Source organism: Camelina sativa, chromosome 8 (genome assembly GCF_000633955.1).
Source record: "Camelina sativa cultivar DH55 chromosome 8, Cs, whole genome shotgun sequence".
Classification (NCBI taxonomy): Eukaryota; Viridiplantae; Streptophyta; class Magnoliopsida; order Brassicales; family Brassicaceae; genus Camelina; species Camelina sativa.
Window position 1 is genome coordinate 11,368,507 of NC_025692.1, and position 11,368 is coordinate 11,379,874.

The window sequence follows — 11,368 nt, forward strand, 5'->3', positions numbered from 1 at the left end:
TCAAAGCTCATAAGTTGTGCTACACCTTAGCACCTTCTTATATATAAACTATATTTCCAAAAACACTTTTTTGGAAAACTTACTTTAGATAACTCCTAAAGAAAGTAAAACTAACATATTTGATATGTATATTTAGATCCTCCTAAATATACTTAGCTTGATCTCCAAGCTACTTCAAGCTTATACCAACATTTCTAACGAAAAAAACAAAAAATCTCAGGCACTGATATACTCGCCGAATCCGTCAATCTCTTCGAATCTGGAAAAGTACCTTGTAACTCTTATGAAACTCTTGCTACTGTAATCCCGCAAATCTCGCCCATTGCCGATTTCTTCTTCTTTGTATGATCCAAAAATCAAAAATAAACACAACAACTCGCCCAGAATTGTTCCCCAATCGAGTCTGCTCCATCTGGATAAAAAAATATCCAAACCATTAAGTGGAAGGTTGAAGAAACGGTTTAAGAGTAATTAAATACCAGTTAACTCTTGGTTTGATATGGTTAACAGAAAACCGAAAATTTTTAAATTAATAATTAATAATTAATTAGATAACCGAGGTAAAATTAGAATTTTGATTTTGTTGAAAAATCGTGGGTATGAAAATAACAACACTAATTATTTTAGGTTTTAAATAACACGTTTTTATTTTTTGATGTTTTTTTATTCGAATCCAAAACCATTGCCTATTAAACGTCCAAACAAAAATAACTTGAAACTATTTTTGTCACACGAAAAGTATCTAGAAAAAAACTAAATATGAAAACATGACAAGTAACTCACACGGTCGTGAAGTAACAATAATCCGGTTCAACTGACGACCAAAAAAAACCAAAAAACCCGGTTCAACCTAGTCCTTGTTTTATATCTCCAATACGCGTTGTTTTTGACGTCCGATAGAAGAAGAAAAACAGAAGCCATCGACGTTCTTCGCCGCCATAACCTTTTTTCTCAGATCTAAAGATGGATGGGATGAAGCTTTCGTTCCCACCGGAAAGTCCACCACTTTCAGTCATCGTTGCTCTTTCTCTCTCTGCCTCTCCGGTAACTATTGATTCCTCCTCCGCCTCCGCAGCCACCGTCGCTTCTTTCGTCTTCTCCGACGGGTACTTTCCTTTTTTCTCTGCCTGATTATTTCTTCTTCTTCTTCTTTCTCGGAAAGTTTGACACTTTGTCTTCAAATTCTTGATTTTTCAGGAGGAAATTGAGTGGAACCACTGTTCTTCTTCGATATGTTGGTCGATCAGCTAACAAGCTTCCTGGTTTCTACGGCAACGATGCTTTTGATTCTTCCCAGGTCTCTCGATTCATGGAGTTATCTATTTTATTAATCATAGTATGAATCTTCTAGTGTAAAATTGCTAAATCCTTTCTTGTGGGGTGATTAATCAGATTGATGAGTGGCTAGATTACGCTTCTGTCTTCTCCTCTGGTTCAGAGTTTGAGAATGCTTGTGGTCGTGTTGATAAGTATCTTGAGACTCGCACGTTTCTTGTTGGTCATTCTCTTTCCATTGCTGATGTTGCTATTTGGTCAGCTCTTGCAGGTTTAAAATAAATTTCATTTATCTTTGTTATGAGTTTGGTATGAGTTTCTCTGTATTTGAAGCCTGATTTAGTTGAACTATTTGGTAGGAACTGGCCAAAGATGGGAAAGTTTGAGGAAATCGAAAAAGTATCAGAGTTTGGTTAGATGGTTCAATTCGATTTTAGATGAGTACGGCGAGCTGCTTAACAAGGTTTTAGCAACATATGTGAAGAAGGGGTCAGGGAAGCCTGTGGCTGCACCAAAGTCTAAAGACAGCCAACAGGCTACTACGAAAGCAGATGCACAGGATAAAGGCAAACCTGAAGTGGACTTGCCGGAAGCAGAGATTGGAAAGGTTCGACTTCGGTTTGCTCCTGAGCCAAGTGGTTACCTTCACATTGGACATGCCAAGGCTGCGTTGCTGAACAAGTATTTTGCTGAGCGTTACCAAGGGGAAGTGATTGTGCGTTTTGATGATACTAACCCTGCTAAAGAAAGCAATGAGTTTGTGGATAATCTTGTGAAAGATATTGGGACCTTGGGGATCAAGTATGAGAAAGTGACATACACTTCAGACTACTTTCCTGAACTGATGGAAATGGCGGAAAAACTTATGCGTGAGGGCAAGGCATATGTTGACGACACGCCGAGGGAGCAGATGCAGAAAGAGAGGATGGATGGGATTGATTCGAAATGCAGGAATCATAGCGTCGATGAGAATTTGAAGCTATGGAAGGAAATGATTAAGGGAAGTGAGAGAGGCTTACAGTGCTGCGTACGCGGGAAATTCAACATGCAAGATCCCAACAAAGCCATGCGTGACCCGGTTTATTATCGATGCAATCCTATGTCTCACCACCGTATTGGGGATAAGTATAAGATATATCCTACATATGACTTTGCTTGCCCGTTTGTTGATTCCCTTGAAGGTATAACGCATGCCCTTCGGTCTAGTGAGTACCATGACCGGAATGCTCAGTACTTTAAAGTTCTGGATGACATGGGAATGCGACAGGTTCAGCTTTATGAGTTCAGCCGGTTAAATCTCGTTTTTACACTTCTCAGTAAGCGTAAGCTTCTCTGGTTTGTCCAGAGTAAGTTGGTTGATGGGTGGGATGATCCACGCTTCCCGACAGTCCAAGGAATTGTTCGTAGAGGTTTGAAAATCGAGGCTCTGATTCAGTTCATTCTCGAGCAGGTAAGCCTTTCTTTCTTTTGCGTTGTTGCTTGTATCTTTCGAGTGATCTGTAATAATATATCTGTTGATGTTTTTTAACTTTTCCAGGGGGCTTCAAAGAATCTAAATTTGATGGAATGGGACAAACTTTGGTCTATTAATAAAAGAATAATTGATCCTGTGTGCCCTAGACACACGGCTGTAATTGCAGAGCGTCGTGTACTATTTACCTTAACGGATGGTCCTGATGAGCCGTTTGTTCGCATGATACCAAAGCACAAGAAATTCGAAGGTGCTGGAGAAAAGGCAACCACTTTCACCAAGAGCATTTGGATGGAGGAAGTTGATGCGAGTGCGATATCTGTTGGTGAGGAAGTAACTTTGATGGATTGGGGAAATGCCATTGTAAAGGAAATCACAAAGGACGAGGAGGGTCATGTCACTGCGTTATCTGGCGTTCTGAATCTCCAAGGATCTGTAAAGACTACAAAGCTGAAGCTCACATGGCTTCCTGACACCAATGAATTGGTTAATCTCACATTAACAGAGTTTGATTATCTAATCACCAAGAAGAAGGTAAGACTCGGTCAGTACATCTCTACATTATTGTTCTCTCTCTCAAGATCACTGATCTCTTTCTTTTTTTTGTTTGTTGCAACCCAGCTGGAAGATGATGATGAAGTTGCTGACTTTGTGAATCCTAACACTAAGAAGGAAACATTGGCACTTGGTGATTCGAATATGAGGAATCTGAAATGTGGAGATGTGATTCAGCTTGAGAGGAAAGGCTATTTCAGATGTGATGTGCCTTTTGTCAAATCGTCTAAGCCCATTGTCCTATTCTCTATTCCAGATGGTAGAGCGGCTAAGTGATGAATGAAACGTGGCACAGAAGAAAAAAAAATACTCTATTTTTGATTTTCCCATTTTATGAACATTTGTGTTGAGAAATTTGCTCGTTAGGGTTTTAAGACAATGAAAACAGAGCTTTTATCAGTTCTTTGCTTAAATTTTTCATCTCATTTAGTTTTAAAGTTGCAAACTTTATCTTCATTCATTCTTCTTTGCTTAGTGTTTACATTTTGAGACCAAAAACAAACTCATTTCTTGGCTGGGTATCTGGATTTGATCCTCTGAACCTGTTTGGTTTTGAGCTGAAATGACTTAACGAGAATGTCATCGGGAAGAGCTCCAAAGAGAGAGGCGACAATTGATTGTGTTCCGGGCAATTGGCTATCGAAGGCTGCGATTACAGATGCTGGAGTGTTGGCAACGTTCTTTTGGAAATGGAGGAGTCCCTTGGGGAAGACGAAAATCTCTCCTTTGTTAATGTGTTTGGCCATAAGTTTTCCGGCGGTTGTTACGAAGCCGACGTAGAGCTGACCCTCGAGGACGAAAATGATCTCGGAGGCCCGTGGGTGGACATGAGGTGGGTTTAGGCCGTTTGGGGCGTAATCGATGCGAGACATGGAGAGGCCGAGGGTGTTGAGTCCTGGTAGCTTTTCTACGTTGGCTCCGGTCACGACTGAGCCGGTAGAGGTGTTAGTGGCAGCAGCGGAAGCTAAGCCTTGGAAGTAGAAGTCTTCGGGTGTCATTTGTGTTGAGTCCTTGCAAGTGTATCCGTTGACCTTGACCGCTTCATTATGTTAAAAGAAAATAAACAAACAAAATTAGATATATTTTGACAAGAACAAAAAAAAAAAGACAGAAAGTGCTTCAAATTTATTTGTTGGTATGGTACTATTGAAAAAGAATGTTTAATGATTTCAATCATGTGTCGTCCACCTAACTTTTTTTTGNTGCGTGACCCGGTTTATTATCGATGCAATCCTATGTCTCACCACCGTATTGGGGATAAGTATAAGATATATCCTACATATGACTTTGCTTGCCCGTTTGTTGATTCCCTTGAAGGTATAACGCATGCCCTTCGGTCTAGTGAGTACCATGACCGGAATGCTCAGTACTTTAAAGTTCTGGATGACATGGGAATGCGACAGGTTCAGCTTTATGAGTTCAGCCGGTTAAATCTCGTTTTTACACTTCTCAGTAAGCGTAAGCTTCTCTGGTTTGTCCAGGAGAAGTTGGTTGATGGGTGGGATGATCCACGCTTCCCGACAGTCCAAGGAATTGTTCGTAGAGGTTTGAAAATCGAGGCTCTGATTCAGTTCATTCTCGAGCAGGTAAGCCTTTCTTTCTTTTGCGTTGTTGCTTGTCTCTTTCGAGTGATCTGTAATAATATATCTGTTGATGTTTTTTAACTTTTCCAGGGGGCTTCAAAGAATCTAAATTTGATGGAATGGGACAAACTTTGGTCTATTAATAAAAGAATAATTGATCCTGTGTGCCCTAGACACACGGCTGTAATTGCAGAGCGTCGTGTACTATTTACCTTAACGGATGGTCCTGATGAGCCGTTTGTTCGCATGATACCAAAGCACAAGAAATTCGAAGGTGCTGGAGAAAAGGCAACCACTTTCACCAAGAGCATTTGGATGGAGGAAGCTGATGCGAGTGCGATATCTGTTGGTGAGGAAGTAACTTTGATGGATTGGGGAAATGCCATAGTAAAAGAAATCACAAAGGACGAGGAGGGTCATGTCACTGCGTTATCTGGCGTTCTGAATCTCCAAGGATCTGTAAAGACTACAAAGCTGAAGCTCACATGGCTTCCTGACACCAATGAATTGGTTAATCTCACATTAACAGAGTTTGATTATCTAATCACCAAGAAGAAGGTAAGACTCGGTCAGTACATCTCTACATTATTGTTCTCTCTCTCAAGATCACTGATCTCTTTCTTTTTTTTGTTTGTTGCAACCCAGCTGGAAGATGATGATGAAGTTGCTGACTTTGTGAATCCTAACACTAAGAAGGAAACATTGGCACTTGGTGATTCGAATATGAGGAATCTGAAATGTGGAGATGTGATTCAGCTTGAGAGGAAAGGCTATTTCAGATGTGATGTGCCTTTTGTCAAATCGTCTAAGCCCATTGTCCTATTCTCTATTCCAGATGGTAGAGCGGCTAAGTGATGAATGAAACGTGGCACAGAAGAAAAAAAAAACTCTATTTTTGATTTTCCCATTTTATGAACATTTGTGTTGAGAAATTTGCTCGTTAGGGTTTTAAGACAATGAAAAACAGAGCTTTTAATCAGTTCTTTGCTTAATTTTTCATCTCATTATAATTTAAAGTTGCAAACTTTATCTTCATTCATTCTTCTTTGCTTAGTGTTTACATTTTGAGACCAAAAACAAACTCATTTCTTGGCTGGGTATCTGGATTTGATCCTCTGAACCTGTTTGGTTTTGAGCTGGAATGACTTAACGAGGATGTCATCGGGAAGAGCTCCAAAGAGAGAGGCGACAAGTGATTGTGTTCCGGGCAATTGGCTATCGAAGGCTGCGATTACAGATGCTGGAGTGTTGGCAACGTTCTTTTGGAAATGGAGGAGTCCCTTGGGGAAGACGAAAATCTCTCCTTTGTTAATGTGTTTGGCCATAAGTTTTCCGGCGGTTGTTACGAAGCCGACGTAGAGCTGACCCTCGAGGACGAAAATGATCTCGGAGGCCCGTGGGTGGACATGAGGTGGGTTTAGGCCGTTTGGGGCGTAATCGATGCGAGACATGGAGAGGCCGAGGGTGTTGAGTCCTGGTAGCTTTTCTACGTTGGCTCCGGTCACGACTGAGCCGGTAGAGGTGTTAGTGGCAGCAGCGGAAGCTAAGCCTTGGAAGTAGAAGTCTTCGGGTGTCATTTGTGTTGAGTCCTTGCAAGTGTATCCGTTGACCTTGACCGCTTCATTATGTTAAAAGAAAATAAACAAACAAAATTAGATATATTTTGACAAGAACAAAAAAAAAAGACAGAAAGTGCTTCAAATTTATTTGTTGGTATGGTACTATTGAAAAAGAATGTTTAATGATTTCAATCATGTGTCGTCCACCTAACTTTTTTTTGAACATTTTGACAAATACTATATCATTTATAAAAGTCATGATAAATTTCCAAGAAAGTCTTGAATAATATAATAGTAAATCAAAAAATATAAATAAAGTATGATACAAATGAGAAGATTTCGTTACAAAATATCACAATTGGTGTCACATTTCTTAAAAGATATATTGTTTCTAAGCAGCTAGGGAGAAGAAACATAATATCCTGTGGAAATTGTTTATATAAAAGAAAATCTTGAGTTGTTTATGAATAAACAAAAGAGGTCAAAGCAAAATGTGGTTATTGGGGTAAGTAAAATACCATTGGACAAATCAGCAACACAAGCATCTTGAAGCATCTCACATTCCGCAATGGCCACGGCTGCGACCAACATGGTGACAACAACAACAACAACAAAATTGGTCGTCATAGAGGCCATTATTTTTGTTGTTGTTGTTGTTATTTATNCAAAGAATCTAAATTTGATGGAATGGGACAAACTTTGGTCTATTAATAAAAGAATAATTGATCCTGTGTGCCCTAGACACACGGCTGTAATTGCAGAGCGTCGTGTACTATTTACCTTAACGGATGGACCTGATGAGCCGTTTGTTCGCATGATACCAAAGCACAAGAAATTCGAAGGTGCTGGAGAAAAGGCAACCACTTTCACCAAGAGCATTTGGATGGAGGAAGTTGATGCGAGTGCGATATCTGTTGGTGAGGAAGTAACTTTGATGGATTGGGGAAATGCCATTGTAAAGGAAATCACAAAGGACGAGGAGGGTCATGTCACTGCGTTATCTGGCGTTCTGAATCTCCAAGGATCTGTAAAGACTACAAAGCTGAAGCTCACATGGCTTCCTGACACCAATGAATTGGTTAATCTCACATTAACAGAGTTTGATTATCTAATCACCAAGAAGAAGGTAAGACTCGGTCAGTACATCTCTACATTATTGTTCTCTCTCTCAAGATCACTGATCTCTTTCTTTTTTTTGTTTGTTGCAACCCAGCTGGAAGATGATGATGAAGTTGCTGACTTTGTGAATCCTAACACTAAGAAGGAAACATTGGCACTTGGTGATTCGAATATGAGGAATCTGAAATGTGGAGATGTGATTCAGCTTGAGAGGAAAGGCTATTTCAGATGTGATGTGCCTTTTGTCAAATCGTCTAAGCCCATTGTCCTATTCTCTATTCCAGATGGTAGAGCGGCTAAGTGATGAATGAAACGTGGCACAGAAGAAAAAAAAATACTCTATTTTTGATTTTCCCATTTTATGAACATTTGTGTTGAGAAATTTGCTCGTTAGGGTTTTAAGACAATGAAAACAGAGCTTTTATCAGTTCTTTGCTTAAATTTTTCATCTCATTTAGTTTTAAAGTTGCAAACTTTATCTTCATTCATTCTTCTTTGCTTAGTGTTTACATTTTGAGACCAAAAACAAACTCATTTCTTGGCTGGGTATCTGGATTTGATCCTCTGAACCTGTTTGGTTTTGAGCTGAAATGACTTAACGAGAATGTCATCGGGAAGAGCTCCAAAGAGAGAGGCGACAATTGATTGTGTTCCGGGCAATTGGCTATCGAAGGCTGCGATTACAGATGCTGGAGTGTTGGCAACGTTCTTTTGGAAATGGAGGAGTCCCTTGGGGAAGACGAAAATATCTCCTTTGTTAATGTGTTTGGCCATAAGTTTTCCGGCGGTTGTTACGAAGCCGACGTAGAGCTGACCCTCAAGGACGAAAATGATCTCGGAGGCCCGTGGGTGGACATGAGGCGGGTTTAGGCCGTTTGGGGCGTAATCGATGCGTGACATGGAGAGGCCGAGGGTGTTGAGTCCTGGTAGCTTTTCTACGTTGGCTCCGGTCACGACTGAGCCGGTAGAGGTGTTAGTGGCAGCAGCGGAAGCTAAGCCTTGGAAGTAGAAGTCTTCCGGTGTCATTTGTGTTGAGTCCTTGCAAGTGTATCCGTTGACCTTGACCGCTTCATTTTGTCAAAAGAAAATAAACAAACAAAATTAAAGAAATTTTGACAAGAACAAAAAAAAAAAAAAACAGGAAGTGTAGGCTACTTCAAATTTATATGTTGATATGATACTATTGAAAAAGAATGTTTGAAGATTTCAATCATGTGTTGTCCACCTAACTTTTATTTTAACATTTTGACAAATACTATATCATTTATAAAAGTCATGATAAATTTCCAAGAAAGTCTTGAATAATATAATAGTAAATCAAAAATATAAATAAAGTATGATACAAATGAGAAGATTTCGTTACAAAATATCACAATTGGTGTCACATTTCTTAAAGATATGATGTTTTTCTAAGCAAGCAGCTAGGGAGACGAAACATAATATCCTGTGGAAATTGTTTATATAAAAAAATCTTGAGTTGTTTATGAATAAACAAAAGAGCTCAAAGCAAAATGTGGTTATTGGGGTAAGTAAAAATACCATTGGACAAATCAGCAACACAAACATCTTGAAGCATCTCACATTCCGCAATGGCCACGGCTGCGACGAACATGGTGACAACAACAACAACAAAATTGGTCGTCATAGAGGCCATTATTGTTGTTGTTGTTGTTGTTATTTATTTAAAAAAGAGATTGTTTTTGATGAATTTATAAACAAGAAAATAAATTCACGAACAGAGAAGCTTTAATTTTGGTGTTCTTATAGATATGGAGAAGCTTTTGAAACGTTTATTATTAGGCAAATTGTTAAAGGTTGGTTGTAGCCCCTTAATTTAGCCAAAAATAAGTTTTAAGTGTGCTTAACATTTGAGGTGGGGAAGTTGTGATTAACAGGGTTGTTTATTGTAGAAATAGAGACATCTAATCTTTAATTATGGTGTAGTTTAGCACCGTCCGAGGAAACTCACCTAAAATAACTTATCTTCCTGGAAATTAGTAATCTCCAAGCCACCAAACACAAGAAACTAGAAGTTGGCTGGTTATTTCGTTAAGTAAGTTTTGGTTTAAAAAACAACTTGCATCAATAAGTTTTGTTTTGGTCAAACTGAATCCAAAACTTACACTTTAACCGAACCGGGGAGATCTGTATAAAACACAGTCTGGTTTGTTGAAGGTTTCATCTTATGTTGGATCCAAACTAAAACCGGATTATGACCGATAAAGGCCGACAGGGATTGTCCGCTAAAATGTCACTGTCATTGTCAAGTACAATAATATTTAATGTGTTCGTATTAAAACATTATATAAAGGGACAAGTGAACAAAATAGTTAAGACTTAGGACTAAACAAATTCCCTCATGGATAAAATCTCCGATTCAAGTTGAGTCTTAATATTAGATGTATATATCAATATGTATAAATTTATTAATATATATGTATAGATTACCAACATATAAACTAGAGTGTGTTCGTTGACGCAACTGTTTGGGAGAAAGACTTAAAAATATAAGTCAAGTCGCTTATAATAAAGGAAGATGTTGAGAAATGAGAACAATAAGAGACAACTCTTAAGTGAATTCTTCTATTTATATGATTCTAGTTTCTTCTCATCTATTCATAACTAAATCCCATAATCCATATCATTCTTAGTTAATCTCTCCATCATGACGACTAAGGTAAAAATCATACGCTCATACTAATTTGGAAACGAATCCGAGTTTTTTTTTTCCTTGAAAATCATTCGGTTTTGTGCAGAAAATTGAGATCAAAGTGGATATCGACTGTGAGAAATGCAAACATGCAATCATGGAGGCCGTTACAGAGCTAGAAGGTATGATATTTTAATTAAAAAAACTTGTTACTAAACCTGTCGGTATATGAGAGATGAAATTGTAAGATGAGAGATTTGAATGCAGGTGTGAATCAGGTTTCGCTGGATCAAGAGAAGAGCATACTAACCGTGGTTGGTACGATGGATCCAGTCTGCGTAGCAGAACAGCTTAAGAAGATTAAACAGAAACCAGTAGTTATCAGTGTTGGACCACCGAAAAAACCAGATCCAAAACCAGACCCTAAGAAGGATCCTTGTTTCCCTTACTACTACTACACCCCCTGTGACATGGTAACAGTTAGTAGCTATGAGAGCGGAAGCGGCTGCACCATTGTTTGAATCCTGTCTCCATCTCTTATATAGTCAGTCTTCATGTAAAATCTTGTAATCTTTAGTCAGTAAAATAATTTCTTATGTAAACATTTCAGTTATTTGGCTATGTGATGAATCTTTGTGTTATTGGCACCCCTCCTGTTATCTGAAACTAGTGCTAATATCACATAATTTGACGTGGAGTCTTGCTTTTACATCACATCTAAATTCTGAAATCAGCCCAATTTCGAATACACAAGCACAAGCATTTTCCTTGTCAAAAGCAAATTCATGATCATGCCATCACCGAAACCACAATGATGCAAAAGAAGTCCAGACCATACTAATTTTCTACCATTGAGGAAGCAGAGACTAACGAAGGTTTCGGAAACGTTGTAAAACAAAAAGCAAACAGACTACTTAACCCTAGGAAAATCATCAAAGTTTATCAATCTTCTCCCGAGATCTTTGCAGCAGAAGCGTACTAACTTATACAGCCTTAGAACAACTTGAATTGTGATTTACTTCTTCTTCCTTCCACCACCTCCCTTGGTTTTCTTATTTGCTGCTCCTTTAGTGGTACTCTCTGGGATCTCCTATTAGAAAGTAAAAAAAAAGATTATAAACACCAAATGATGTATGTATATCTAAAACATGTGGAA

The 11,368-nt window shown here is 38.7% G+C and overlaps 7 protein-coding genes across 7 annotated transcripts; 4 read left to right on the forward strand and 3 right to left on the reverse strand.

The window, feature by feature from the left end:
* Positions 881-3,726, forward strand: LOC104736682 (glutamate--tRNA ligase, cytoplasmic). Its single transcript, XM_010423212.2, has 6 exons — positions 881-1,106; positions 1,198-1,297; positions 1,393-1,546; positions 1,635-2,725; positions 2,813-3,280; positions 3,368-3,726. The coding sequence occupies exons 1-6, from the start codon at positions 964-966 to the stop codon at positions 3,575-3,577; spliced, it is 2,166 nt and encodes a 721-aa protein (XP_010421514.1). The 5' UTR covers positions 881-963; the 3' UTR covers positions 3,578-3,726.
* On the reverse strand, positions 3,556-4,347 carry LOC104709434 (probable germin-like protein subfamily 2 member 5; the record flags this gene model as incomplete). Its single annotated transcript, XM_010426048.2, has 1 exon — positions 3,556-4,347. A coding segment is annotated over one exon (543 nt), but the record flags the coding sequence as incomplete, so codon positions are not given.
* LOC104709435 (glutamate--tRNA ligase, cytoplasmic-like) lies at positions 4,477-5,911 on the forward strand. Its single transcript, XM_010426049.2, has 3 exons — positions 4,477-4,887; positions 4,975-5,442; positions 5,530-5,911. The coding sequence occupies exons 1-3, from the start codon at positions 4,477-4,479 to the stop codon at positions 5,737-5,739; spliced, it is 1,089 nt and encodes a 362-aa protein (XP_010424351.1). The 3' UTR covers positions 5,740-5,911.
* Positions 5,941-7,106, reverse strand: LOC104706970 (probable germin-like protein subfamily 2 member 5). The gene is made up of 2 exons (XM_010423213.2): positions 6,962-7,106; positions 5,941-6,502 (listed from the first exon to the last, which is right to left on the reverse strand). Exons 1-2 carry the CDS (start codon positions 7,077-7,079, stop codon positions 5,967-5,969), a joined length of 654 nt encoding a protein of 217 aa, XP_010421515.1. The 5' UTR covers positions 7,080-7,106; the 3' UTR covers positions 5,941-5,966.
* Positions 7,105-8,015, forward strand: LOC104709436 (glutamate--tRNA ligase, cytoplasmic-like; the record flags this gene model as incomplete). The annotated part of the gene is made up of 2 exons (XM_010426050.1): positions 7,105-7,569; positions 7,657-8,015. Coding segments are annotated over 2 exons (675 nt in total), but the record flags the coding sequence as incomplete, so codon positions are not given.
* LOC104706971 (probable germin-like protein subfamily 2 member 5) lies at positions 7,845-9,256 on the reverse strand. Its single transcript, XM_010423214.2, has 2 exons — positions 9,102-9,256; positions 7,845-8,629 (listed from the first exon to the last, which is right to left on the reverse strand). Exons 1-2 carry the CDS (start codon positions 9,214-9,216, stop codon positions 8,094-8,096), a joined length of 651 nt encoding a protein of 216 aa, XP_010421516.1. The 5' UTR covers positions 9,217-9,256; the 3' UTR covers positions 7,845-8,093.
* On the forward strand, positions 10,119-10,909 carry LOC104706972 (heavy metal-associated isoprenylated plant protein 3-like). The gene is made up of 3 exons (XM_010423215.1): positions 10,119-10,239; positions 10,319-10,394; positions 10,480-10,909. The coding sequence occupies exons 1-3, from the start codon at positions 10,228-10,230 to the stop codon at positions 10,731-10,733; spliced, it is 342 nt and encodes a 113-aa protein (XP_010421517.1). The 5' UTR covers positions 10,119-10,227; the 3' UTR covers positions 10,734-10,909.

Coding starts and splice junctions, on each gene's coding strand:
- LOC104706970 (XM_010423213.2), bottom strand. CDS start 7,079: ATGGCCTCTATGACGACCAATTTTGTTGTTGTTGTTGTTGTCACCATG. Junction 6,503..6,961: donor TGTTGCTGATTTGTCCAATG/GTATTTTACTTA, acceptor AACATAATGAAG/CGGTCAAGGTCAACGGATAC.
- LOC104736682 (XM_010423212.2), top strand. CDS start 964: ATGGATGGGATGAAGCTTTCGTTCCCACCGGAAAGTCCACCACTTTCA. Junction 1,547..1,634: donor TATTTGGTCAGCTCTTGCAG/GTTTAAAATAAA, acceptor ACTATTTGGTAG/GAACTGGCCAAAGATGGGAA. Junction 3,281..3,367: donor ATCTAATCACCAAGAAGAAG/GTAAGACTCGGT, acceptor GTTGCAACCCAG/CTGGAAGATGATGATGAAGT.
- LOC104706971 (XM_010423214.2), bottom strand. CDS start 9,216: ATGGCCTCTATGACGACCAATTTTGTTGTTGTTGTTGTCACCATGTTC. Junction 8,630..9,101: donor TGTTGCTGATTTGTCCAATG/GTATTTTTACTT, acceptor GACAAAATGAAG/CGGTCAAGGTCAACGGATAC.
- LOC104706972 (XM_010423215.1), top strand. Junction 10,395..10,479: donor GGCCGTTACAGAGCTAGAAG/GTATGATATTTT, acceptor ATTTGAATGCAG/GTGTGAATCAGGTTTCGCTG.